The 27819-nt window shown below is 37.2% G+C and overlaps 1 protein-coding gene across 1 annotated transcript in view; it reads right to left on the bottom strand.

Moving 5' to 3' along the window:
- Nucleotides 1-1760: 1760 nt before the first annotated feature.
- Nucleotides 1761-27819, bottom strand: part of LOC128642086 (hexosaminidase D) — a 60455-nt gene continuing 34396 nt past the window's right edge. Inside the window, exons 7-14 of the mRNA XM_053694743.1 lie at nucleotides 24401-24584; nucleotides 23530-23601; nucleotides 19564-19768; nucleotides 14171-14253; nucleotides 14014-14092; nucleotides 10811-10912; nucleotides 8496-8585; nucleotides 1761-6101 (exon numbers count right to left, since the gene is read on the bottom strand). Of these exons, the coding sequence (XP_053550718.1) occupies nucleotides 5909-6101; nucleotides 8496-8585; nucleotides 10811-10912; nucleotides 14014-14092; nucleotides 14171-14253; nucleotides 19564-19768; nucleotides 23530-23601; nucleotides 24401-24584 (1008 nt within the window). The 3' untranslated portion in view covers nucleotides 1761-5908. The remainder of the gene's footprint in view (nucleotides 6102-8495; nucleotides 8586-10810; nucleotides 10913-14013; nucleotides 14093-14170; nucleotides 14254-19563; nucleotides 19769-23529; nucleotides 23602-24400; nucleotides 24585-27819) is intronic.

Here is a 27819-nt window from a genome sequence, read left to right as displayed (position 1 = left end):
GGTTAATAAGTGTAGGCAGGTGGAGGCGACGTTGAGGGGGGCAGATTAGGGGTTAATAAATATAATATAGGGGTCGGCGGTGTTAGGGGCAGCAGATTAGGGGTACATAAGGATAACTTAAGTAGCGGCGCTTTGCGGTCGGCAGATTAGGGGTTAATTATTGTAGGTAGCTGGCTGCGACGTTGTGGGGGGCAGGTTAGGGGTTAATAAATATAATATAGGGGTCGGCGGTGTTAGGGGCAGCAGATTAGGGGTACATAAGGATAACGTAGGTGGTGGTCGGCAGATTAGGGGTTAAAAAAATGTAATCGAGTGGCGGCGATGTGGGGGGGGCCTCGGTTTAGGGGTACATAGGTAGTTTATGGGTGTTAGTGTACTTTAGAGTACAGTAGTTAAGAGCTTTATGAACCGGCGTTAGCCCAGAAAGCTCTTAACTACTGACTTTTTTTCTGCGGCTGGAGTTTTGTTGTTAGATTTCTAACGCTCACTTCAGCCACAACTCTAAATACCGGAGTTATAAAAATCCCATTGAAAAGATAGGATACGCAATTGACGTAAGGGGATCTGCGGTATGGAAAAGTCGCAGCTGAAAAGTGAGCGTTAGACCCTTTTTTGAGTGACTCCAAATACCGGAGGTAGCCTAAAACCAGCGTTAGGAGCCTCTAACGCTGGTTTTCACGGCTACCGCCAAACTCCAAATCTAGCCGATAGGTTCTAGCTGCTAATTGGTGGCTGCATATATATATATATATATATATATACACACACACCGATTGTCATTGGCTCACTCATGTGTTCAGTTAGAAACCAGTAGTGCACTGCTGCTCCTTTAACAAATGATACCAAGAGAATGAAGCAAATTAGCTAATATAAGTAAAATAGAGAGTTGTTTAAAATTGTATGCTCAACCTAAATCATTAAAGAACATTTTTGTGTTTCATGTCCCTTTAACATGTCCCAGGAAATCTATGTAACATAAGTATTATTACCACTGTTGATAACTAGGACATTTATGCATGTTTAGGATTATCACCATCATTGTAACAGTTATTATTTTAACAGTTGGTAACTTTTTGTTACAATTGGGGACTACATTGCTTGATACGTTTCTTATGCTGTGTCATTTTTTTGATGCAGGGATCCCTGTTGCAGGCTCTTGCTGTATTTTGTGTGCCCTGATAAATATGTATGATTGATATAACACGTTTATGTTAAAGGGACAGTCTATTTAAAGTTAAACTGTCATGATTCAGATAGGGAATGCAATTTTAGACAACTTTCCAATTCACTTTAATCCTCAAATTTGCTTTGTTCACTTGGTATTCTTTGTTGTAAGCTAAAACCTAGGTAGGCTCATATGCTAATTTCTAAGCCCTTGAAGGCCGTCCCTTATTTGAATACATTTGGTAGTTTTTCACAGCTAAAGAGCGATATTTCATGTGTGCCATACAGATAACGTGAACACGCCCATGGAGTTACAAATGAGAGGGCACTGATTGGCTAAATGCAAGTCTGTCAAAAGAACTGAAATAAGGGGGCACAATAACAATTCTGGAGTAGACTGTCCCTTTAACTGTTGCTGGGTTAGAGATCTTCCTATATTTTTATTACTGGCTCTATGGGATTGCTGGGAAGGTTTACGTTAGTATTTCTTTAGTGATTATATATATATACTTTATATATAGCATTGTTATTTGCAGATTATGCAGAAAATAAATTAATAAAGTGAGATACTGAGAAAAATAGCATTGGAGACTCTGTAATTATGAAAATAATTTTTATTAAAAAATATTAAAATCCAACAAACAATTAAAACAAAGGCTGCTTGAGTCTGTAAAACTCAGGTCTTCTTGCTCTGTAAGAAATGATTGTAATCATACAAATGTGCACACTCTTCAGTCTGGTCAGCATAAATAACAATAAATGAGGTAACAAAGCACTGCGTAGTGCAAAAATCTGCATTTACCAAAACACAGCATAATGATAATGGAGTAAAAATGTCCAAGTTAGAGTCTGTAGAACAGGGACACCTAAATTTAAAGGGACATAACAGGCAAGATTGAAATGCGCATGAGTAAAATACTTGTATTAGCAAATCTGTTTCAGTGGCATATGTACATATGCTACGTGTGCCCATTGTACCTGCGTTCAAACATTGCTCTAGCTCAGAGAGACATCTGTAGCGGGTATCCTGTCAGCAATCACACACTTCGGGCCAGATTACAAGTGAAGCGCTAATAAACACTCCTGCTCGAGCGTTAACTGCGCTAGAAGTAAGCTTTTTGCGGTCATCAGGTTGCGCGCGTATTATTAATTCAACTGTTTTCTCTCACACGCTAACCTGACGAGTGCAAAAAGATGAACTTACAATATTGCTTGCGCGTTCATGTATTTCCAATAGAAGTCAATGGAGAAAAAAAGTAGAAAAAAATTCCACCCAATCGCATATTCTAATGTGCGATAACCTGACATGAAAATATGAATATTTTACATTCCAATTATATATATATATACTGTATATATATATATATATATATATATATATATATATATATATATATATATATATATCTATTTATAAATATTCTGCTATGTGAAGAACTTTGGAATGTGAAATATTTACACTAAATACACAATAGAACTATAAATATGCTTCACTTAACTGCAAAAGGCTCCAATGCACTATATATAAAGGCAGTCCCCGGGTTACGTACAAGATAGGGACTTTAGGTTTGTTCTTAAGTTGAATTTGTATGTAAGTTGGAACAGGCACTTTTTTTTAGGTGAAACTCTAGCCAAACATTTTTTTTTTTGTTTTGGATAGCATAGGATAAAGTTTGTTTTGCTATCTGTGCCCCTGTTCAGAAAATTTCACATCACTTTCTGTCCTTGTGACAATTGGATTTTCAGTATTTTGGATTATCCTGGAAAGAAGGATTGTCGATAAAGCTCTATTTTCTCTGTATGTAAGTACGAGTTGTGCTTAAGTCGGATGTCTGTAACCCGAGGACTGCCTGTATATGTGTGTGTGTGTTTATATGTGTGTAAATGTCTGTAAATACATATATGCACAAATAAATACATAAATATACAGTATATACACACATATGTATGTATCTCTATGTTAAAGCCCTTTGCCTGCTTTATTTTTCCCTAACACCTGAAATCTCATTTCTTTGAGCCCTTATAACTTTTTTTTTTTTCAAAAATATTTTATTTTATTTTGTGAAATAACAACATAGTGCTTATATAATTGGCATTGTTACAGGATAGAGCCCTTATAACTTTTTATGCAATTTTTTAAATAATTTTTATTAGATGGTTTCATTATGAGTGTAACTGTACTTTGTAATGTATTTTTGATATGTTTTGTGCAACTTTTTTGTTTTGCAAAACAGTTAACCAGAGCTCTGATGTTGCGGTAATCATTTTAGAGTAAATCGTGATTGTGCTTAAAGGAACATTATACACTCATTTTTTCTTTGCATAAATGTTTTGTAGATGATCTATTTATAAAGCCCATAAAGTTTTTTTTGTTTTTTTTAAATGTATAGTTTTGCTTATTTTTAAATAACATTGCTCTGATTTTCAGACTCCTAATCAAGCCCCAAAGTTTTATTTGAATACCGTCAGCTACCTTCTCCAGCTTGCTCCTGTTTGTGTAAAGGGTCTTTTCATATGCAAAAGGGGGAGGGGGGGGGGAGTGTCTTATTTCCCACTTGCAGTGGGCTTTCCAGCTGCCTTTTCAACAGAGCTAAGCTGAAAGCTTCTAAGTACGTTTTTAAACAGTTTTATACTGGATTTTTATATCAGTATCTGTGCATCTTATTCTTTATAGTAGTGTCTATTAAATGCAGTTATATGAAAATGAGTGTATACTGTCCCTTTAAGTATACTGTCCCTTTAAGCAATTACATTTTCTTTCAACTCTACGAGCGCAAACTCCCGCGATAAACCCCTTTTCACTCACGTGCAAATGTTTGCGCCCCACTTGTAATCTGGCCCTGTGTTTCATACAAACACCCAGGGGTTCCCTAAACAAGCGCTATGTTCAAATGCAGGTGCACTGGGTATACACATATGTAAATATACCACTGAAACTGTGATAATGTGATTGTGATTCAAAACTGAAATGCACTCATACACATTTCAATTTTGACTGTTAAGAGGACATTAATAGAATAGATAAGGCTCTAAACTGTGAGTTTGTTAATAAAACCTATATCTTTTTTACACAGGGGTCAAGTCGGGCGGGAACGCATGGAAACAGAGTTCCTGCACTATTTTTGCAGGAGGAACTAAGTTCCCTCTGGACAGAGAACAGAAACACTTAAGTAAACACTGCTGCTGCTGGTGGGAGGAGCTGGTGCACAGTCTGATTAGAGGGATAGTGAGATCCTCTAGTAATGGGCAGTAACACTTCCTACAATACACTAAATGCAAGCCTGTCAGCGGTCCTGCTGTGTGATCGCCCCACACTGTGTGTAACACATTGTGCTTACACTTCTATGTGGCTTGCTGTGGGGTTATTTAGCTCCCCTCAGCAGAAGTAGGACTATTGCACGTTAAGTGGGTGAGACTCTGTGGCAGAGGAGTCTCAGGTCCTAAGGCAACCATTCAACCCTTCATTGGTTTTAATTTGCTTTCATTATCCAAATCGTATAGATTATATACATATACATACAGTGTGTGCATAAGTGTGTGTGTTTATATAAAACGATATTAATTGTGAGGGGGGAAGTCTTGGTGAGTTCCCACACTTATTTTTTTTTAGCACTTGACCCCTGTTTTTACAGTTTGTTATCTGATCATTTCTGCTGTGTCCAGTTAGGGACAGAAAGGAAGCAGCATTAGATTTGTTAAATAACAGGAAAAAAGGGCAAATTAAATAATGTAAGTATAGCGCAAAGTTGTTTTACTATTATATTACAATCTCCAAGTTTATACTGTCCCTTTAATTCCCCAAATCTGCCAGTGGTGAAGAAATGACACAAGTAATATATTTGCATTATGTTGCTGGGGCAGAAGATTACAGTGAGGTATGGCCTGGGGGGGGGGGGTGAGGACAACCAAATAGCTCATTTAAAAAAATCATATACCTGCATATGCAGATACTTATTGTAGCGTTGCATATGCAGATACTTATCGTAGCGTTGCATATGCAGATACTTATTGTAGCGTTGCATATGCAGATACTTATTGTAGCGTTGCATATGCAGATACTTATTGTAGCGTTGCATATGCAGATACTTATTGTAGCGTTGCATATGCAGATACTTATCGTAGCGTTGCATATGCAGATACTTATCGTAGCGTTGCATATGCAGATACTTATTGTAGCGTTGCATATGCAGATACTTATTGTAGCGTTGCATATGCAGATACTTATTGTAGCGTTGCATATGCAGATACTTATTGTAGAGTTGCATATGCAGATACTTATTGTAGCGTTGCATATGCAGATACTTATTGTAGCGTTGCATATGCAGATACTTATTGTAGCGTTGCATATGCAGATACTTATCGTAGCGTTGCATATGCAGATACTTATTGTAGCGTTGCATATGCACAAATTAGTGTAGATATTCTGTAGTGATCACTGTACTTACTTATGAAACTCTTAACCGATTGGCTACAAAACAGAGTTGCAACACATTCTAGCCGGCTCTGGCAGCCAATGAGTTAATCACATTTTGTAGCTATAGATATACAGAGTCTTGCCCATGCAGATGTTTACACTCCTGAACATGTAACTAAATGGATCAGCCATTTGTATCGGTGAAAGGGGAAAAAAACGTGTTGCCTACAGAACAAGAAGATGACTTCTTGTGAGCTTGGTCAATTGTTTTATGGGCTACTTGACTTGCCAGCGATGACTAAAGACTTCTTCCTGAGATTGTCAACAACATCATTTTTTTCGCATGGCCTTCGGCTGGGCATTGAGAGGTATAATTTCCTGGAGGTCTTTGACAAATTCTCGAAGTGGGTCCATATATGGGTTGACATTTTCCTCCATCCATTCCTCCACTGTGTCAGGGAAGTAGATGGTCTCCAACTCAGAGCGGAGGGACTTTGTGATAGCTTCCCACTCCTCATGTAGTCTGGGTGATAAAAGAGGGTAAGCTTAGGTCAGAACAGTTAGGTATACAGCAACAATACAGCAAAGCAGCAGGAAAAGGCAGCAGGATACAGGGTTGTATGGGAGTACTATTAGCAGCAAAAAGATAGAACTAACGCTACTTTAGTCTGACCATCTAGAATACAGTGTACAATTCTTGAAACTACTTCCTGAATTATATAAATAATTTGGGAATCAAAAAAAGTTTTAGTATTATTTGTTGTGGGGAGGTGAAATCTCAATTGTTAAATATACGAGAATTAAAACAAAAAAAAACACAGTTCTAATCCAGATTTTAACCTTTTTGTAATTTTATAAGGGAAGATAGAAAGGAGAATTAGAATGAACAACATGTGACAACTAGTAAAGGTTTTCATAAGTGTAGCTAGGCCAATATGTTGCGCTTTAACTCCTGATTATAGCAACAGAAGTAAAGAAGATAGAAGAGGTCTGAACGCAATATCTCAATATCCACAACATCAATGACCACAATCTCAACTCAGCTACTTTTAGGGTGAAGATGAAGTATACGGAGACATCCAATTGTGAACATTCTGTGGCTGTCAAATTCAGTTTAAGGTAAGGTTTGTGTTAGGACTAAATGTAGACTTGGAGGTGGAGTCAGTGGTAATTTAATTTTAGGGATAGAGATTGGGGTTAAGACTAAGGGGTATATTTAATATGTAGTGGATGCTGCTAATTCCGTGCGAGCCTTCAGGCTTGCCGGAAAGAAAAGTTAAGAAGCGGCGGTCGAAAGACTGCTGCTCCTTAATTCATCCGACCTCTGAAGTGGAGGAGTGCAATCATCCCGATCGGATACAATCGGGATGATTGACACCCCCTGCTAGCGAATGTGCAGGGGGCGGCATTGCACAAGCATTTAACTAGAAATGCTTGTGCAATGATAAATGCCGACAATGTATGCAGTCAGCATTTAGCAATGGCGGGCGGACATGTTCGCCACAGTGAATCGTGTCCGTCCAACTTGTGATAAATTGGCTCCTAAGACTTAGATTAGTGTTAGAGTTAAATTAAAGGGACAGTCTACTCCAGAATTTTTATTATTTCAAAAGATAGATAATCCCTTTATTACACATTCCCCAGTTTTGTATAACCAACACTGTTATATTAATATACTGTTTACCTCTGTGATTACCTTGTATCTAAGCCTCTGCAGACTGCCCCCTTATCTCAGTTCTTTTAACAGACTTGTATTCAATCAGTGCTGACTCTTAACTCCAAGGGAGCACAATGTTATCTATATGACACACATGAGCTAGCAATGTCTAACTGTCAAATGCACAGAGATAAGAGGCAGTTCAACATCTTAGAAATTAGCATATGAGCCTACCTAGGTTTAGCTTTCCCCAAGGACTACCAAGAGAGCAAAGCAAATTTGATGATAAAAGTAAATTGGAAAGTTGATTAAAATGTCATGCCCTATCTGAATCATGAACGTTTAATTTTGACTAGACTGTCCCTTTAAGGCATTTGAGTTGGAGCTACGTTTAGGGTTTGTGATTGGGTTTTGGCATCGGAGCTAGAACCAAGATTAGGTTTAAGGTACAGGTTAATTTTAGGGATTGGGGTTTGGTTTTAGGGTTAGAGCTAAGACTAGGTTTATGGTTAGTGAGAATTTTAGGGTTAAGGATTGGAGTTTGGTTTTAGGGTTAGAGCTAAGACTATGTTTATGGTTAGTGAGAAGTTTAGGGTTAAGAATTGGGGTTTGGTTTTAGGGTTACAGCTAAGACTATGTTTATGGTTAGTGAGAAGTTTAGGGTTAAGGATTGGGGTTTGGTTTTTGGGGTAAGAGCTAAGATTATGTCTATGGTTAGTGAGACATTTACGATTAGGGATTGGGGTTAGGGCTAGGACTAAGTTTAGTGTTAAGGCTAAGTAAAGGCATTTGAGTTGGGGCTAAGTTTAAGGGTATTGTTTGGCTTTGGGGTTAGAGCTAAGACTATGTTTATGGTTAGTGAGACATTTAGGGTTTGGGGTTGTTTTTTTAAGGACATTAGATCTAAGATTTAGGGATTGGCAGCCCTTTATTACAACTAAAGTGTTAAAGCGAATTTGTCCTATCAGCAGCAAGTATAGTGCGATTGTGGTTGCAGCTGCAATATTTTGCCAGCAATTATGTTGCCTTTGGAGATAACATTTTTGCAGAATCATGAGAAAAACAAAGCAAATCACGAAGCACTGACAGCCGCTCGCCATTGTAAAAAAATGATCCACAGACAGCGTAACCAGCAGTGAGAGAGCATCTTCAGTAAAAAGATCCTGTCTACAGTGACTAAGGAGGACGAGGAAGGAACACAGAGTGTACTGAGCTGATCACACAGATTGAACACACAAATCTAGCAGAATTTAGACTTACTTTAGTACTTTGTCGCTGAATCCTTCCATTTTGTGAGGATTCCCAAAAAGATGCTTCCGATGGTAACGAGAAAACCAGCCTTTGATATCACTGTGGGGGAAGTTAGGGGTTAGTGAACAGCTCTATATCAACCATACATAGGGTGCAGTACTGTGACTTACTGCAAGGGGTGCAGTGTCTGTTAGTACCCACATATAGTGTAGTGCTCTGTGACTGCCTGCAGGGGGTGCAGTGTCCATTAGTATCTGCAGAGGGTGCAGTGCTCTGTGACTGCCTGCAGGGGGTGCAGTGTCCGTTAGTATCTGCAGAGGGTGTAGTGCTCTGTGACTGCATGCAGGGGGTGCAGTGTCCGTTAGTATCTGCAGATGGTGTAGTGCTCTGTGACTGCCTGCAGGGGGTGCAATGTGTGTCATTATATACATATGGTGTATTGCTCTGTGACTGCCTGCAGGGGGTGCAATGTGTGTCATTATATACATACGGTGTATAACTCTGAGACTGCCTGCAGGGGGTGCAGTGTGCTTTAGTATCTGCAGAGGTTGTAGTGTTCTGTGACTGCCTGCAGGGGGTGCAGTGTCCATTAGTATCTGCAGAGGGTGTAGTGTTCTGTGACTGCCTGCAGGGGGTGTAGTGTCTGTCAGTATCTGCAGAGGGTGTAGTGTTCTGTGACTGCCTGCAGGGGGTGTAGTATCTGTGAGTACCTGCATAGGGTGTAGTGCTCTGTGACTGCCTGCAGGGTGTGTAGTGTCTGTCAGTACCTGCATAGGGTGTAGTGTTCTGTGACTACCTGCAGGGGGTGTAGTATCTGTCAGTACCTGCATAGGGTGTAGTGCTCTGTGACTGCATGCAGGGGGGGTGTAACCTCTGTCATTACCTGCATAGGGAGTAGTACTCTTTCACTGCCTGCAGGGGGTGTAGTATCTGTCAGTACCTGCATAGGGTAGTGCTCTGTGACTGCCTGCAGGGGGTGTAGTATCTGTCAGTACCTGCATAGGGTGTAGTGCTCTGTGACTGCCTGCAGGGGGTGTAGTATCTGTCAGTACCTGCATAGGGTGTAGTGCTCTGTGACTGCCTGCAGGGGGGGGGGGGCTGTAACCTCTGTCAGTACCTGTATAGGGTGTAGTGCTCTGTGACTGCCTGCAGGGGGTGTAGTATCTGTTAGTACCTGTATAGGGTGTAGTAGTCTGTGACTGCCTGCAGGAGGTGTAGTATCTGTTAGTACCTGTATAGGGTGTAGTACTCTGTGACTGCCTGCAGGGGGTGTAGTATCTGTTAGTACCTGTATAGGGTGTAGTACTCTGTGACTGCATGCAGGGGGGGGGTGTAACCTCTGTCAGTACCTGTATAGGGTGTAGTACTCTGTGAGTGCCTGCAGGGGGTGTAGTATCTGTTAGTACCTGTATAGGGTGTAGTACTCTGTGACTGCCTGCAGGGGGTGTAGTATCTGTTAGTACCTGTATAGGGTGTAGTACTCTGTGAGTGCCTGCAGGGGGTGTAGTATCTGTTAGTACCTGTATAGGGTGTAGTACTCTGTGACTGCCTGCAGGGGGTGTAGTATCTGTTAGTACCTGTATAGGGTGTAGTACTCTGTGAGTGCCTGCAGGATGTGTAGTATCTGTTACACCTGTATAGGGTGTAGTACTCTGTGACTGCCTGCAGGGGGTGTAGTATCTGTTAGTACCTGTATAGGGTGCAGTACTCTGTGAGTGCCTGCAGGATGTGTAGTATCTGTTAGTACCTGAATAGGGTGTAGTACTCTGTGACTGCCTGCAGGGGGTGTAGTATCTATTAGTACCTGTATAGGGTGTAGTACTCTTTCACTGCCTGCAGGGGGTGTAGTATCTGTCAGTACCTGTATAGGGTGTAGTACTCTTTCACTGCCTGCAGGGGGTGCAGTATCTGTTAGTACCTGTATAGAGTGTAGTACTCTTTCACTGCCTGCAGGGGGTGTAGTATCTGTTAGTACCTGTATAGGGTGTAGTACTCTTTCACTGCCTGCAGGGGGTGCAGTATCTGTTAGTCACTGTATAGAGTGTAGTACTCTTTCACTGCCTGCAGGGGGTGTAGTATCTGTTAGTACCTGTATAGAGTGTAGTACTCTTTCACTGCCTGCAGGGGCTGTAGTATCTGTTAGTACCTGTATTGGGTGTAGTACTCTTTCACTGTCTGCAGGGGGTGTAGTATCTGTCAGTACATGTATAGGGTGTAGTACTCTGTGACTGCCTGCAGGGGGTGCAGTGCATTTGAGTACCTGAAGTGGGTACAGGGTGTATGCCTATATGTGCCAGTTCCCTACTAATTCACATTTCACTCACTTGTTTCCCTCCAGTAGTTCTCTGATCTTTTTTTTTAACTCCTCGTTAATTTTTTTGACCAGGCGGAAAATCTCAGATCCCGGGAATGCACCATTTCCAGTACTACAAGAAGTGAAATAAAGAAGAATAACTGATTGTTTACAGACATGTACTTGTATAAAACTTGTCCGTAGTCTATGATTTCAGTGCCTGTGTAAGATGTAGTGCCCTGCGACAGGGGGTGTAGGGTCTACCTTAAAGGGACATGAAACCAATTTTTTTTTCTTTCGTTATTCAGATACGGCATACTATTTTAAATGAATTTCCAATTTACTTCTATTATCTAATTTGCTTTGCTCTTTTTGTATCCTTTGTTGTAACACATACCTAGGTAGGCTCAGGAGCTGGGAGCTACTTGTTAATTGGTGGCTTCACATAAATGTCTCTTGTTATTGGTTTATTAATGTGTTCAGCTAGCTCTCAGTAATGCATTGCTGTTCCTTCTATAAAAGGATACCAAGAGTATAAAGCAAAATTGATAATAGAAGTAAATTGGAATGTTGTTCAAAAATGTATGTTCTATCTGTCATAAAAGAAGAAATGTGTGTTTCATGTCCCTTTAAGTAGTACTTGTAAAAGTGTTTGGGATTTTGGAACAAATTAAAGGGACAGTCAACAACAGAATTTTTGTTGTTTAAAAAAAAAGATAATTCCTTTATTACCAATTCCCCAGTTTTGCATAATCAACACAGTTATAATAATACACGTTTTACCTCTATAATTACCCTGTATCTAAGCTTCTGCTGACTGCCCCCTTATTTCAGTTCCTTTGACAGACATGCATTTTAGCCAATCAGTGTTCACTCCTAGGTCACTTTATGTGCATGAGCTCAATGTTATCTATATGAAACACATGAACTAATGCCCTCTAGTGGTCAAAATGCATTCAGATTAGAGGCAGTCTTCAAGGTCTAAGAAATTTGCATATGAACCTCCTAGGTTTAGCTTTCAACTAAGAATACCAAGAGAACAAAGCAAAATTGGTGATAAAAGTAAATTGGAAAGTTTTTTAAAATTACATTCCCTATTTAAATCATGAAATATTTTTTTGGCCTTGACTGTCCCTTTAAAAGATTATGGGCCAGGTTACAAGTGGAGTGCTAATTAACGTTCCTGCTCAGGCGTTAACTCCGCTACAAGTAAGCTTTTTGCATGCATCATGTTGCGCTCGTATTAGGAGTAGACAGTAAACTGTTTTCACTTGCGCGCTAACCCCATGCGCACAAACCTGATCACATATTCTTAATATTTCACATTCCAATGTTCTTCACATAGCAGAATATGTTTTATTTATTCATAAATACATATTTTTACATATATCTGATGGTATTTTGGTACAATATATATCTATACATATACAGATATATATATAGGAATATCTATTTATAAATACATAGAACATATTCTGCTATGTGCAGAACCAAGAAATATAAAATATTTACAGTAAATAAACACTAGAACACTTTATTAAATATGAATATTTCCTAAATAGGATTTTACATTTTTTCATCTACTTAAAGGGACACTGAACCCAAATTTTTTCTTTCACGATTCAGGTAGAGCATACAATTTTAAGCAACTTTCTAATTTACTCCTATTATCAACTTTCCTTCGTTCTCTTGCTATATTTATTTAAAAAGCAGGAATGTAAAGCTTAGGAACCAGCCCATTTTAGGTTCAGCACCCTGGATAGTGCTTGCTTATTGGTGGCTGCATTTAGTCACCAATAAGCAAGCATAACCCAATTTCCGAACCAAAAATGGGCTGGCTCCTAAGCTTTAAATTCCTGCTTTTCAAATAAAGATAGCAAGAGAACGAAGGAAAATTTATAATAGGAGTAAATTAGATATATATAGGGATATCTATTTATAAATACATAGAACATATTCTGCTATGTGCAGAACCAAGAAATATAAAATATTTACAGTAAATAAACACTAGAACACTTTATTAAATATGAATATTTCCTAAATAGGATTTTACATTTTTTCATCTACTTAAAGGGACACTGAACCCAAATTTTTTCTTTCACGATTCAGGTAGAGCATACAATTTTAAGCAACTTTCTAATTTACTCCTATTATCAACTTTCCTTCGTTTTCTTGCTATATTTATTTAAAAAGCAGGAATGTAAAGCTTAGGAACCAGCCCATTTTAGGTTCAGCACCCTGGATAGTGCTTGCTTATTGGTGGCTGCATTTAGTCACCAATAAGCAAGCATAACCCAATTTCCGAACCAAAAATGGGCTGGCTCCTAAGCTTTAAATTCCTGCTTTTCAAATAAAGATAGCAAGAGAACGAAGGAAAATTTATAATAGGAGTAAATTAGTAAGTTGCTGCTCTTCCTACATCATGAAAGAAAAAATGTGGGTTCAGTAATCCCTTTAAGAGATAGGTAAAGGAAGCTCAAAGAATTTTGAACATGATCTCACCTTTATAACAAGGACCTTCGGCGTCTATAAATTTCGCCAATAGGGGTCAATTTATTAAGGCCGTATTGCCCCTAATGTAACTGTTTCCTCTGCTCCTTAACTCGTTCGCCGCCTATATATTATCGGGTTGATTGACACCCGCTGCTAGCGGCCGATTAGCCACAAATCTGCAGGGGGTGGCATTGCACAAGCAGTTCACCAGAACTGCTTGTGCAATGTTAAATGCTGATACGCTGTCAGCATTTAACGGTGCAGGGCAGCCATGATTCGCTATAGCCAATCATGTCCGCTCGGGGTATGATAAATCTACCCCATAGAGCGTAATGTCAGACCACTTAGAACATGTCAGTGTGGGTGTGCACAGCTTACCTGCGTATGCTAGAAGTACAACCTACACAAAACCTGTGATAACGTTTCTCAGAAGTACCTATGCAAATTAAAGTATATTGTGCATTTCAATATTTTTTTGTCTCTCTTTTAACAATTATTCTAAGCAGATTTGAACTAAAAACACACGTTTTTTGGTCAAAAGCTTAAAAATGATGGTAGTGGTAAGAAAAAATGAAATGGACATAGTATAGATATATTAGATAGATGAGATAGATAAGATAGATGAGATAAATATATATTAGATAAAATAGATTGATAAGATAGAATAGATATACACACACACACACATATACAGCATATACAGAATATACACCACATTCATGTTCCTTTAAACATATTTACCAAATATTCTTCTCTGCATCAATGTTACTGAATCCCAGAATATTTGCCATTTCCTTTTTGGCTCCATCTGTGAACTTTCCTGTACAGGTAGAAATGGGAGAGTTGTCAGCACATCAGACAGGTAAATACCCTCTGCTTCTGATCCGGAGTCACTTACCGTGCTGTAATGTCTGGAGACACACGGCAAGGGATGGAATACCCACAGGAAGAAGCTCGCATAGCACTGAATAATGATCGTATCTGCCAGGACAAACCACATCATTTTATCAAAATTAAACCCATTGGCCGCCTAACAAGGCTGTCACAATTATGCGAAAATCAAAGGATTCAGGAGTCAAAATATCTTAAAAATGAAGACAGAGAAACAAATCCTCTTGTATGTCTCCTAAAACTTAGGACTTGTTAGTCTAGGCAATCATATTAACAAATCTTTTTGCTTTAATTACATATTCATATTCTTGTCATATAATTTTCCAAGGCATTTTCTTTTGTCTTAACATTAGACTTTAACCAAATAATATATTAAATGACATACATTACTTTCAAGAGAATTACATTAACAAATCTTAATAGTGTAAGACTATTTAGGAGTTATAATATAATTTTTGATCTTTCTTTCTGTTAGTTCGCTAAATTAATTGAGGGCGGAGGGGGAGGAGGGGGGAGAGAAAAAAAATAAATAAGGAGCACCCCACCACGTTTTTCACCATACCCCTAATAAAACTATTTCCGAATCTCTTAAGGAATAAATGATATGATCGATTTCATTCGGGGGGAAAGTTTTAATGAAAGGAGACCATTTTTTGAAAAAAGTACATATATCTCGATTATTAAGATCTACGTTATATTGTTCTAGTTTACAGCACTTGACAAATCTGTTTAAAAATTAGGAGCCAGTAAGAATATTTAGGAGCCAGGCAGTTTAAATTGTATATAGATATATGGAGGATAACCCAAAAAGTTAGGAGCCAGGGGTGAAATTCTAGGAGCGAGTGGCTCCCAGGCTCCTGGGTTTGTCGAGCCCTGTTCTAGTATATACTGTTTTTTTTGTTTTTTTTTAATAATTCCTAACTTCCAGAATATTAGGGACAACTGGCTCTTTCCATTTCCTGAGAATCAGATATCTAACCGCCAAAATGATCAAATTAATCAGTTTCATATATTGGCCCTCAGGAGTCCCCTCCCAAAGAAAAACTATATGTATAATGTGAATGTTACTCATGGGCATCTTGAGTTTCTTGAGTGCCCAATATATTATTTTTTTGCCATAGCTGATACATTTTCAGGCATTCCCAGATCATATGAACCAAATTGGCCCTTGGGTAAGAACATTTAGGACAGGAACTAAAGGTTGAGTTTCCCCATTTCCAGCCCTTCTCTGGGGTATAATAGGTTCTATATATTAATTTCATATGTGCTTCTATCCAGGTTGATGATAGTGCAGTTTGCATTACCAGCCCAAATCACCTAACTTGCAGTTACTGTTTCAGAAGGAATTAGATTACCCCACTGTTGGGAGATTTCTCTCACATTAAAATCACCTTCTCGTGAAATAAGCATCTGGTACCCAGTGGAAACAGACAAAATACCATTTCCAGCCAAAGTAAGCCAATCCTCTATCCTGCCCTAGTCCAATCTCCAGCCGCGCTCCATCACTATCTTTGATATGTAATGTCTGACTTGTAAATATGCAAACAAATCTTTATTTGAAAGATCAAATTCTTGACTCAAAGCATTACATTTTTTTCACTGTTTGATTTTCTGTTTCTATTAGTTGGGAGATCTTGTTTAACCCTGAACTTTCCCATTTCTGGAACACCTCCGACTGGGTCCCATGTTGAAATTCTGGATTTCCTAGGATAACTTGATATTTAGAAATATTGGGTTGGATTGATAACATTACAAGAATCTTTCGCCAGGCTAAAATAGGCGTATAGACAGATTTATTTATTTTTTATATTTTTAGGTACTATAGCGGATTCACAGTGTATCAAAGCTACCGGGGAGAGTAGGTACGTTGTATTAATTTCTAAGTCATTATTTGTGAAATAATCTAATTTCAGAATCCAATCAATTAATATCCGTGCTAAAAAAATCAAGTTATATATTCATACATCAGGTAGCGCCAAACCTCCCAATTTTCCCAATTTTTAAAGAGATTTGTGGCTTTTTTTTGCCAAATAAATCCACGGATTGCAGTATTTAAATCTTTCAAATCCCTTCCTCTCAGAAAAACTGGGGTATTTTGCATCACATACAATATTTTTGGAAGAACAACCATTTCAAATAAAGCTATCCTCCCCAATATAGAAAGAGGAAAACTTTGCCAATTTCAATTGGACTTTTTAACTTTATCAAGAACAGAGAGAATATTAAGATTGTACCAATTTTCTGGGTGAAGAGATATGTAAATACCCAAATATTTGAAACACGTAGTTGCTACTTTAAAAAGGATTTCCTTAATAAATTCTCTATTCCTCTTAATCCAGAAAATTTCAGATTTTAAGGTGTTAATCTTGTAATTAGAAAAGGACCCAAACTGCTCGATATTGTTTAATATTCTTGGAATATTTATTTTAGTATTCAACACATATAAAAGAATATCATCTACATATAGAGCTATTTTAAGTTCTTTATGCCCTACTTTAATGCCCTCCTGATATTGCCTAATCATAATAGCCAAGGGTTCAATTATAATATTTAAAAGAAAGGGAGACAAAGGGCATCCTTGTCGTGCACCGCTGCTAAGCCTTATATCTGGTGATAAATTGCTATTCACAACTAATTTTGTAGTAACATTGCTATACAAATTTTGAATAAATCTGACAAAATTTTCTTTGAATCCAAATTTATATAAAGAAAAAATTAAATGGTCATAGTGAATGGAGTCAAACGCTTTTTCTGCATCTACTGAAATAATCGCTAAATCTTTTAAATTTATTTTTAGACATGTTCGATTCGGAAATTCGGCAAATTTGGGGATTCGGATCGAACCGAATCACCGAATTAAAATAGTGCCAAATCTACCGAATAAATCCGAATAACTTCGGATTTATTCGGTACATTCGGATGGCCATGGATTACACTAGTATTGTACAGTATATTAGGTTATATCACTCTGCTATGGGTTACACCTAATGTACAGTACATAATACTAGTCTAATCCCACCTAACACTTACCGAAATTCCGAATTTCCGAACCGAATCGAATCCAGCCGAATTTATTCGAATCCAAATGAATCCGAAACAAATCCGAACCGAATTTATTCGAATACAAATGAATCCGAAACAAATCCGAACCAAATTGATTCAAATTTTTCCGAATTGTAATCGCTCCGAACCGAAATTCGAAAAAATCCGAATCGATCCGAACCGAACCAAATTTTTTCGCCATGCACATGTCTATTTATTTTCCCCTTTTCAGCAATTCCTTCTGATGCATTATAATAATCAATAGTTAAAAAATGTCTCTTATCTTGGCTGCAGAGTTTCTCTTATGCATGAACCCTGTCTGGCTTGGAGGGATAATATTTGGTAAAAGAGTTTGCAGACGACTGGCAAGAATGAAGGTAAGTATTTTGTAATCAGAATTAAGGAGTGCTATGGGTCTATAAGATTCTTTCTTTAAAGGATCCTTCCCTGGCTTCAAGATCAGCATAGTTACTGACGCAGAGAAATTTGATGGGATAGTATTAACCCCAGAATAATAAAAGTTAAAAAGATTTTCTAGGTATGGGGTAATATCTTGACTTAAAATTTTATAAAACTCATTGGGGATTGCATCCGGGCCTGGTGCCTTATCTAGGTGTAAGTTCTTAATAGCTTTTTTAATTTCAAATTCCGAGATAGAGGAGGTCAAATTCGCACTTTCATCAGAGGTCAAAGTAGGATTTTGAATCTTCTCCCAAAATATATCTCTATGTGATATATATGATTCTTGCCAGGCATATAAATGATCATAATATGTGGAGAAAACTTACATCACGTCCGGTAATGTTACCAGTAGAGCAGGCAATTTTAAGCAACTTTCTAATCTACTCCTATTATCAATTTTTCTTTGTTCTCTTGCTGTCTTTATTTGAAAAAGCTACATTTAGCCACCAATCAGCAAGCGCTACCCAGGGTGCTGAACAAATAAATGGGCCGGCTCCTAAGCTTACATTCCAACTTTTTCACATAAAGATACCAAGAGAACAAAGAAAAATTGATAATAGGAGTAAATTAGAAAGTTGCTTAAAATTGCCTGCTCTGTCTGAATCATGGAAGTTTAATTTTGACTAGACTATCCCTTTAATGAAAATTAATCAACATTGCAATAAACAGTCATTATTTATATGGCTTGCTTTTGTTGCAAAAGACATTTCTTTGCTGTATAAAATGGTGCTTTGCCCCCACTCCCTAGAGAAGTCGGAAGTCGAATTCTGTAGCCTAAGTATGCTGCAAATTGCCCACAGTATCAAAATATCTTGATGTTGGCTATTTAGGGCCAGCTGTGAGTGTCTAAGCAATCTTTGCGTTGTATGTAGAGGATTTAGGCAATTTTGCTGTATTTTGCAACATACTTAGATTACAAGATTTGACCTCCAGTGTGAGACGAGCACAATTTTTTTTAACAAAAGAGGTGTTTAATGTCCTTTTCACCTTCATTACAGAGCTATATAAAATAGTCAAAGTAGGGGTCACAAAGTGTTCACTGTTAACATCAACAGCATTATCTTAGAGATGGTTGCGAGCCGCATTAGTTAAACACTGGTTTGTCAAGGACCACACCCCTTTGTTTGTGACACTCTGGCTAACTTGCTTGTCATTGGCTGAAAGCATGTCTGCAGCTTATGGAGCAACCAGTAGGCATGGGGGAGTGCATTCAAGTGAAGTAAAATATACCAGAGGTTTTCCAAAAGAGCATTGTTATCATTGTGAAGAAGGTAAGCAAGCTCTTAAAGGGACAATAAACACTAAATAAAAGCTATGTAGAATGATGCATTCAAAGAAACGATTAGTCTGAGAATAATACATAGAAATACTTTTTAAAGTTTCATTAGCTGTTTAAATATTGACAAAAGACGTGTAAAGTGTTAGTGTCTATAAAACAATGGGAGCTGCCATGTTGTAACTTAGGTTACCTTCTCTACTGTGTCCAATTAGGGACAGTAATAAATAGGTCACTAGAGTGTGTAGCAAATGGCTGCGTGGGATATAATAGTGTTTTGCGCTTTCATTTCTTACAGGAACTGAAAAGCTAACAATTTCAGAATAGAATTACAGGAAAAGGGGACAAAATAAATAATTAAAGTATATTGCAAAGATTTTTTTATATATACAATTTATCAATTTTTATATTATCATCTGAAAGTGTTTAATGTCCCTTTAAGCTCAAATGAACTTTCATTATGGGATTAATCACATGAGAGTGTTTTTTCCCTTTAAATTAAAATTTGGGATAATCCAGCAGTTTGTGAGACATTTGAGATACAGGAAGTGGTAGTTCCCTAAACACTCTTATACAGAATATAAAATACCTACATATTGCATGCATTCTGGTGCACTCACCTTTGCCACCCTGTGAGAGCGATACCCTGGTAGTGTATTTTAGGGAAACGAGACATGGATTTAATCATCTGACTCCACAACTGATGATTCTTCATGTGCGTGCTGATAGGAGTCCACATTTGGTCAACTGTTGATGCCCCTTTGAAAGCGCTTGCAAACCAAATAGTTTTAAATCCGCTGTCTTGATACTTGGAGATAATCTTTTCTGAGAAAAAAAAGAACAAACTAAAAAAGGTGTTTGATTTGAAACTAATAAAGCAGTATCAGTTGTGTATTTACTATTAAAGGTTAATTAAAGGGACATTAAACACAAAATTTTTCTTTTATGGTTCAGTCAGAGCATATCATTTTAAACAACTTTCTAATTTACTTCTATTATTTAATTTGCTTCCTTCTCTTGTTATCCTTTGCTGAAAGGTTTATCTAGGAAAGCTTAAGAGCATCAAATAACCTAGGTTCTAGCTGCTGATTGGTGGCTGCATATATATATACTGATTGTCATTGACTCACCCATTTGTTCAGTTAGAAGCCAGTAGTGCAATGCTGCTCCTTCAACAAATGATACCAAAAGAATGAAGCACCTTTGATAATAGAGGTAAATTGGAAAGTTGTTTAAAATTGAATGTTCTACCTAAATCATGAAAGAAAATTTTTGGGTTTCATGTCTCTTTAACCCCTTAGTGACCAGACCATTTTTCAATTTTCTTACCCTTAAAGGGACATTATAGACTCATTTTTCTTTGCATAAATGTTTTGTAGATGATCTATTTATAAACAAAAAAAAAAACAAAGTCTGGGATGTCTGATATATATATATATATATATATATATATATATATATATATATATATATATATGATAAAATAAGTATGAAATCTCTCAAATAGTAAGTTTGAGCATGCTCATTTTATCACTGAATACATTCTATGTATTCCAAATCTGAGATCAGACATGAGATACTTTCTCCTGATTAACATAACATCTAAGAGTTCAAAAGAGAGCATCTATCTCATTAACCAGCACAAACCCCTGGGTTGATGGAGCCAATAATCTGTGTTTTGGTGGAAAATATGCTCAGAAGCCCTTTGAAAATTCTCAATATACATTCTGATCTGGGAGAAGCATATGCCAACCTTCACTAACAGACAAATGTGATAATTTAACACCATGGCTCACTGGATTTAGTTTGAAGCTTAATTAGATTCAGGAAAAAACTGTTTTAGCTGAAGAAGTGATTCATCCCCTCTAGATGTTAAGTGCTCCCTATTGAGTTTTGAATACACGAAGCTCAGATATACGTCTCAATTTAAAAAAATAGCTAAACAGAGACACATGTGACATTGCAGTTGTTAAATTCATTTTTAAAATACAGCCTGTATAATTTTAAATACTGTAACATAAATGTATAAGTGTTTATTTTAAAATTACAACATCTGTTTCTTTATTTTTCAGACAACAAGATGTCCTATGAATATTAGCCATAAACATCAATCTATGTACTCAAAAATTATTAGGAATGTGAAATATTAATCTTTATGGGATAGTAATTCAATATAGATATAATGATATGAAAATGACATCTGGTTGATGATCTCAAGGTGTGTGTTTGATGTTGAGATGATGGCTGAGAGAGTAAGTGAATCCATGATGAAGGTATTATAATCCTTTTAAATCGTTTCATAGAAGATATGATTTTTAAATGCATTTTTAATATATTATAAGTGGAATATTTTCACGTTTGGTCTTAAAATGATCAGAGAAAATGAGACTGTGCGGACCATATATGAAACATATGATTTATTAATACAAGAGATTATAATATGTTTGATAAACATTTTAAAGGTTAAATAATTAGACTGTTAGCAATTTTTGATGGTGAAACTGCATTTGCGGTTGTCTACTGCCCCCTAGGGGATTAAAACTGGTATGACAGCCAAATAAATTAACTATTGGAACACATGCAGAGCCAGATGAGCCAATCAGGGAGGTGTCTCCCAAATAGCCAATCAATGCTAAGCATCTGAAGGGCCAATCCAAAAAGAAAAGCTTCGTTAAGGGCCTATCGAATTTATCACTGATGATTAGAATAAAAAGGGGTGGGATTATATCACGTGATATAACCCCAGGCAAGAGAGAAAAAAGGACTCTGCTGCTGAATTTTGACTGACAAACTGCTGCCTTGGGATCCAGTCTATTATAAAGCAATCTGGGCCTAATTTTTATCCATCTTGCAAAAATCACCTCTTTTAATTTATGAGGTGAAATTGGATTTATCAGAAGAACCCTGGAAGAATTGATTTGCTTATTTGGTGAAGTATAAGAAATTGTTAAGTATATAATTTGATATTTTAAAGCAAATACATTCATTATTGCTACAGTCTAATTGCAGTTAGTAAATTTAAAAGGACCCAATTTGTATTTTAAACTTGTGTTTCATAGCCCTGTGTAGTTTAAAACTAATCATTAATGTTAAGTAATTTATCTTTGCAAATATATATATATATATATATATATATATATATACATATATATTTTAGAATTTGCCTTATTGCTGCTAAAGAGTTTATTTCAGCTCAGAGAAATTGGCATAGGAATTGGTTGTTTGCACAAATAATATATATAATGTCTGAAGTTTTAAATTAGAGTTATATAGGATAAATTGTAGGCTAAATAGTTTAATTGTGCTGGTCTGAAAGTTAGTGGCCCATACTTTGGTATTTCATTGTGGTGAGGTAATGCAATTAAATTGTGAATAAGGTTAATTCTAAAGGTACATTTGGTTTGCTTTGTAAAGAATATTGTAACAGTTGAAACTTGTATAGTTTGATTCCTATCTGGTTTTCTATAAATATAATTCAATGTGTTTATAAATGTAACTAATATAAAGAATTTAGGAAGTTACATTAATTTAAATTTTTTCGTATATGCATTTTATTGGGGGTTGGTTTTAAATAATAATTTTTAAATATATTGTTGTATTATAACCCGGCCATATACTGACAACATCTACAACCACCAAACAACACCCATGCTAAATAGTTTCTAAATTTTGTCCTGAGTTTAGAAATACCCAGTGTTTGCTATTTCCAACCCATTTTTTTTCTTCAAAATTAGCGATAGTTACATTGTAACACTGATATCTGTCAGGAATCCCTGAATATCCCTTGATATGTATATATTTTGTTTTAGTAGACAACCCAAAGTATTGATCTAGGCCCATTTTGGTATAAAAAATTGTTCACTTTTTTTTACAAACTTTAGGTTTCTCACTGAAATTATTTACAAACAGCTTGTGCAATTATGGCACAAATGGTTGTAAATGCTTCTCTGGGATCCCCTTTGTTCAGAAATAGCAGGCATATATGGCTTTGGCGTTGATTTTTGGTAATTAGAAGGCCGCTAAATGCCACTGCGCACCACACTTGTATTATGCCCAGCAGTGAAGGGGTTAATTAGGTAGCTTGTAGGGTTAATTTTAGCTTTAGTGTACAGATCAGCCTCCCACCTGACACACAGCCATCAGTCAATCACAGATATATACATATATAAAAAAGACAATGCAATATCACTTACTTTGAATTTTAAAACAAGTAGGAGATTATTTTCTGGCAAATTTCAAAGCTAATCTAATTTTCTCTTGTATCATGTGACAGCATTCAGCCAATCAAAAAAATGCAAATGTATATACTGTGCACTTTTACGCATGCTCAGTAGGAGCTGGAGCCTCAGAAGGTGTGCATATAAAAAGACTGCACATTTTGATAATAGAAGTATATTGGAAAGTGATTTTAAATTGTGATCTCTATCAGAATCATGAAACTTTCATTTTTTAAGTGTCACTTTAAGGTTATTCATGAATTATGTAGTAGCCTTGTTCCAGAATATAAATATTATTATTTACAAAGTGATGTTTGGAAAAGATATCACAAAGAACTTGTCAGGACCATTAGAGTCTAAGCTACTTACCTGTCTGGGGGATGTTGAAATTTGGACTGTAAATCCACAGCACTGGAGATACATACTGGATGATACTAGAAGCTGAAAAAAACAAACAAATAAATATTGTTGTAACAGCAATGATAAATGCTTATGTGAAAAGGTTGTGCATGCAAGGAGGGGGAAGTGACATAGTCAGTACTGCAATGGGAAGATAGAAGGAAGGAACGACAAAAAGAAACAAAAAGAAAAAAAAACGGAGAAGGAAAGAAGGTCCGTTAGGGCATGGGTCAGCAACCCTGACACTGCAGATGTTTTGGAACTACATTTCCCATGATGCTCAGACAGCCTAAAGAATGACAGCATCATAGGAAATGTAGTTCCAAAACATCTGGGGTGCCACGGTTGCTGACCCCTGCGCTAGGGGGTTGTTCTAGAAAATAATTTTGGGAAGCCAGTGGGCAGTTGTTGGTTGTCCTTTGGGTGGAATAAGAGTAGGTGAAGTCATGTGTGTTAAGTAGGTAGAGCTGGGGGGGCATAGATGGAGGATGGCTAAACTTCATAGGATTGCTCTCTCTATAGGAATCATTAGTTTTTAGACTTCCATACATAATTACAGGGACATTAAACACTAAATTAATTTCATAAGCTTGGTATTGAGGTTTTTCCCTGCCCCCTCTAGTCAGGAGTGCCGTCATGTTGAAAGCTTTCACTGCATTCCAGTGCTGATGTGTTTGCACATGTGCAGTAACTCTACTTCAGATACCCCCAGTGTAACCTAGTTTCCAAAATGGCGGCACCCATAATAAGTAGGGGGTGAATGAAATGTTCTTAGTATGTAATGTCCCTTTATGGAACGTTACGCTACATATGAGATGGTTATATGCTGATGTGCTCTCACCCTTGATGACTTCTACACTAAGCTTCCTGAGCATGTCATCCCACATGATCGGCTGCTTGTTAGGGTAGTCAGTGCGCAGGAATTTCACCACCTCTAAGATGTGAGCGAGAAACATCTTGCCCAGGTCACCTTTGTTATCGTTTAGCCAGCTCTTGGAATCCTGCCCTTCACCAAGATGGTAAACCTGCAGGAAGAAGCAACTTTATTAGATTGCAAGCTCTGCCGGATAGGATAAGCCCCATATTCATGCCCACAGTTTTGTTCATTTATGACGTGACTAATGTAAAATATAATTTGTCTTTAAGGCGTAGAACACAAAAATGTAATTCTCCAAAAATGTTTAAATTATGAGAAGTATATTTATATTATTTATTTTCACCTGTTTTGTGCTGCAATTAAACTATGAAGATACTCTACTAGGAACGAACAACAGCTCAGTAGCTTGATCTATGGCAAGTTACCACCTAGGAGCAGCCACTTTTAGCTCAATTATGCTTTTCACAGAGGAGAACTTTCCTGAAGTATATCAGTCTGATATCGCCAAGTAAAGTCGGTTCAGCCCCGAAATACCAGGTAATCCTCCTCTGAACAAGGAACATGGCAACCCAGACGATCATATTGAGAATAGAAAGGAAGCACCTTATAGAACACTCACTTATGTTCAAAATTTACAAAAGAATTGGGAAAATATTAAACTATAAATAAAAATGAACTTTTATTGATATGTATATGGTAAAAATCTGCAACAAACGGATATATCAACAAGACAAACACACATACAATTAACTAAAAGAAAGTAAGCTATCAGGCCTGTGTGAGACTGCTAAATGACAGGCAATAAGTATGAAATACTCAGCAGTTAATTACTTATATGGGAAGGGAAGTAGTGTACTCCCAGTAAAGGAACAAGGTGTTATATATGCACTTATTTTACATATTAAGCAGGGACATAGTCCCAATAAACTCAAGTCTAAACACCCATACCTAATACCAAACAGTACCCATAAGTTACATCAACAGTAAATGCTTAGTAAATTGGCTTCGAATGTTTGTGGAACAAATTTCACACCAAACTCCTAGCAGCTCACATGAGGTAGCGGTCGCCTGATGCGCATTTCGTCGTAGCTTTTTCAAAGGCGAACATGAGTGTAGATAGCCCTATCCTTAAAAAGCCTGTAGAGACCAATCCGGAGGAGGTATGATTCACACCCCCACCATTGTAGCCTATCTGACAGGCGTGATCGCTATTCATTCAGCAAGTCATGTGACCAGCTAACATGTACTTGTTAGACTGACAGAAAGACTCATAGGTTACTCCCCCTTATCTCTATTGGGTAGCGAGCATGGGTGCAATCGAAATGTAAATATCGAGAACTTGTATATACAGCAGAAAGACTATCACAGTAATATTTGTTGCTATTAGTGGTAACTACCGCAAAAATTGCGATAGACATTTTTTGAATGGCATCAACTTAAAGACCAGTTTGGAGGACCTAAATTGTGGAATAGTGTTAAGAGCTGTAAAAAGCCTTTATATTGTTACATTATGTTTCATACACCAACCTATTATGATCCTTTCATGTAAACCTAACAGCATATCTAATTAATAAGGGAGTCATTTTAACTTGATTCAGATTTAGATGTTATAGAGAACCAATTATTATACATAAAACAGTTAGAAAAGATGTTTTGCACTACTCATACGTATGTAAGGTGGTGATAAATTCAGTGACATACACAGATGAAAATGCAGAGGTGTTAAAAAGGAAAGTATCCTTTTAGTTTATTATGTATACCATATGGTAAAATATTAACTTGTGTCTCTGGTTATAATATTGCTTGTACAAAGCAGTTAAACCATTGTGTGAGGTGATTCTATGAGCACAGGTTATCCTGAGAATGTGTATACTATTGGGTTAAAATAAACAACGAGTGTAGATTAGATTATAAACTGCTACTAATCATAAAAATTCTCATATGTTGTAAAACGCACATATCCCTGAATAACAAGTTGAAATTGAAGCTACACATGGGTAGATATATAGGTTGTCTGCTAAATACCCATAATATACCCTGTTATTTATAAGAAAGACCCATATCCTGCATTCTCATTCATACCCTTCGGTGTCATAGAGTTGAGACAGAAAATCCATCTGCTCTCAGATTGTAGTAACATTTGCTCAATGTTCTCACCTCGTATGCCTGTCTTTATTACTTTTAGTACCGACATTTTGACAACTGGTTTGGCCTTGTGATATTTCAAAAAAAATGTCTCGTAACTGATGTCAAGGTCTTGCCTTTTTTAGTAACTTCTAAACTATTTCTGATGTTATTAATGTGTTCAGACAGTCGGGTTCGTACTTCCCTTGTAGTGAAACCCACATAGAATGTGTGACAATCACACTGTAGACAGTACAGCACATTTCTCGTTCTGCAATTAGCAAAATTGGCTAACTTTTTAGAACCCCTTGGGAAAATTTCCACCTCTTTCAGGTTATGCATGTATTTACAAAAAGAACAAGACTCACAGCTATGGGTTCCAGATATTACTTGTCTATTTTGTTTGCGTACAAAGTGACTCCTCACGAGTTTGTTACTGATCGTTGGTGCCCTTTTCCAACTTACTGCAATTCGTTCCCCCACCACCTCTTTTAAATCTTCATCAGACCTGAGGATGTCACAGTGCTTATTCAGGATTTTTGTGATCTCTTTGTAGAATTTTTGTGATCTTACATGTAAATGTAACTTTACATGTATAGCCTCTAGATTTGAGTCTCAGTTTCAATTCTTTAGATCTTAAAAAGAAAGTACTTAAATCTGAACAATTCCTCCTCAGTCACCAAAATTCCCCGACTGGTATGGCTCTTGTAGTAGGACAGGAATGGTAGCTGCTGTATTCCAAGATTGAGTTGGTAGCTGTAGGTTTCCTGAAGAGATCTGTACTTAGATGCCCTGTACTATCTTTACTTATCTTGATATCCAAGAATTCCACCTCCTTTGGACTTATATGATAAATTAATTTAAGATTCAGATCATTGGTATTGAGTATACCTAAAAATTCCTTAAAGAGGGATTCATTTCCTTTCCATAGAATCAAGAGATCATCTATGTACCGGAGCCACAGGATCACATTATCAGTATATTTAGTCAAGGTAAACCCAAAAAACGATCTCACGTTCCCACCAACCCAGGTAAATATTGGCATAGGTTGGAGCGCATGAGGAACCCCAGACGATCGCTTCGGCCTTCTGGGGGCCTCGTCAGTGAGGTGCAGCAACATTGCTCTTAGCACATTGGACAAGGAGTCCACGTCTGGTTTCCCCCCATTACACTTAGGGAGAATGTATTATGACTCTGTGGAAGTCTCCCTAAGGGTGATGAGGGAAACTAGACATGGACTCCTTGCCAAATGTGCTTAG

This window comes from Bombina bombina, chromosome 11 (genome assembly GCF_027579735.1).
Source record: "Bombina bombina isolate aBomBom1 chromosome 11, aBomBom1.pri, whole genome shotgun sequence".
Lineage (NCBI taxonomy): Eukaryota > Metazoa > Chordata > Amphibia > Anura > Bombinatoridae > Bombina > Bombina bombina.
The sequence above is the reverse complement of the archived record's forward strand: the minus strand, read 5'-3'. Positions and strand labels throughout refer to the sequence as shown.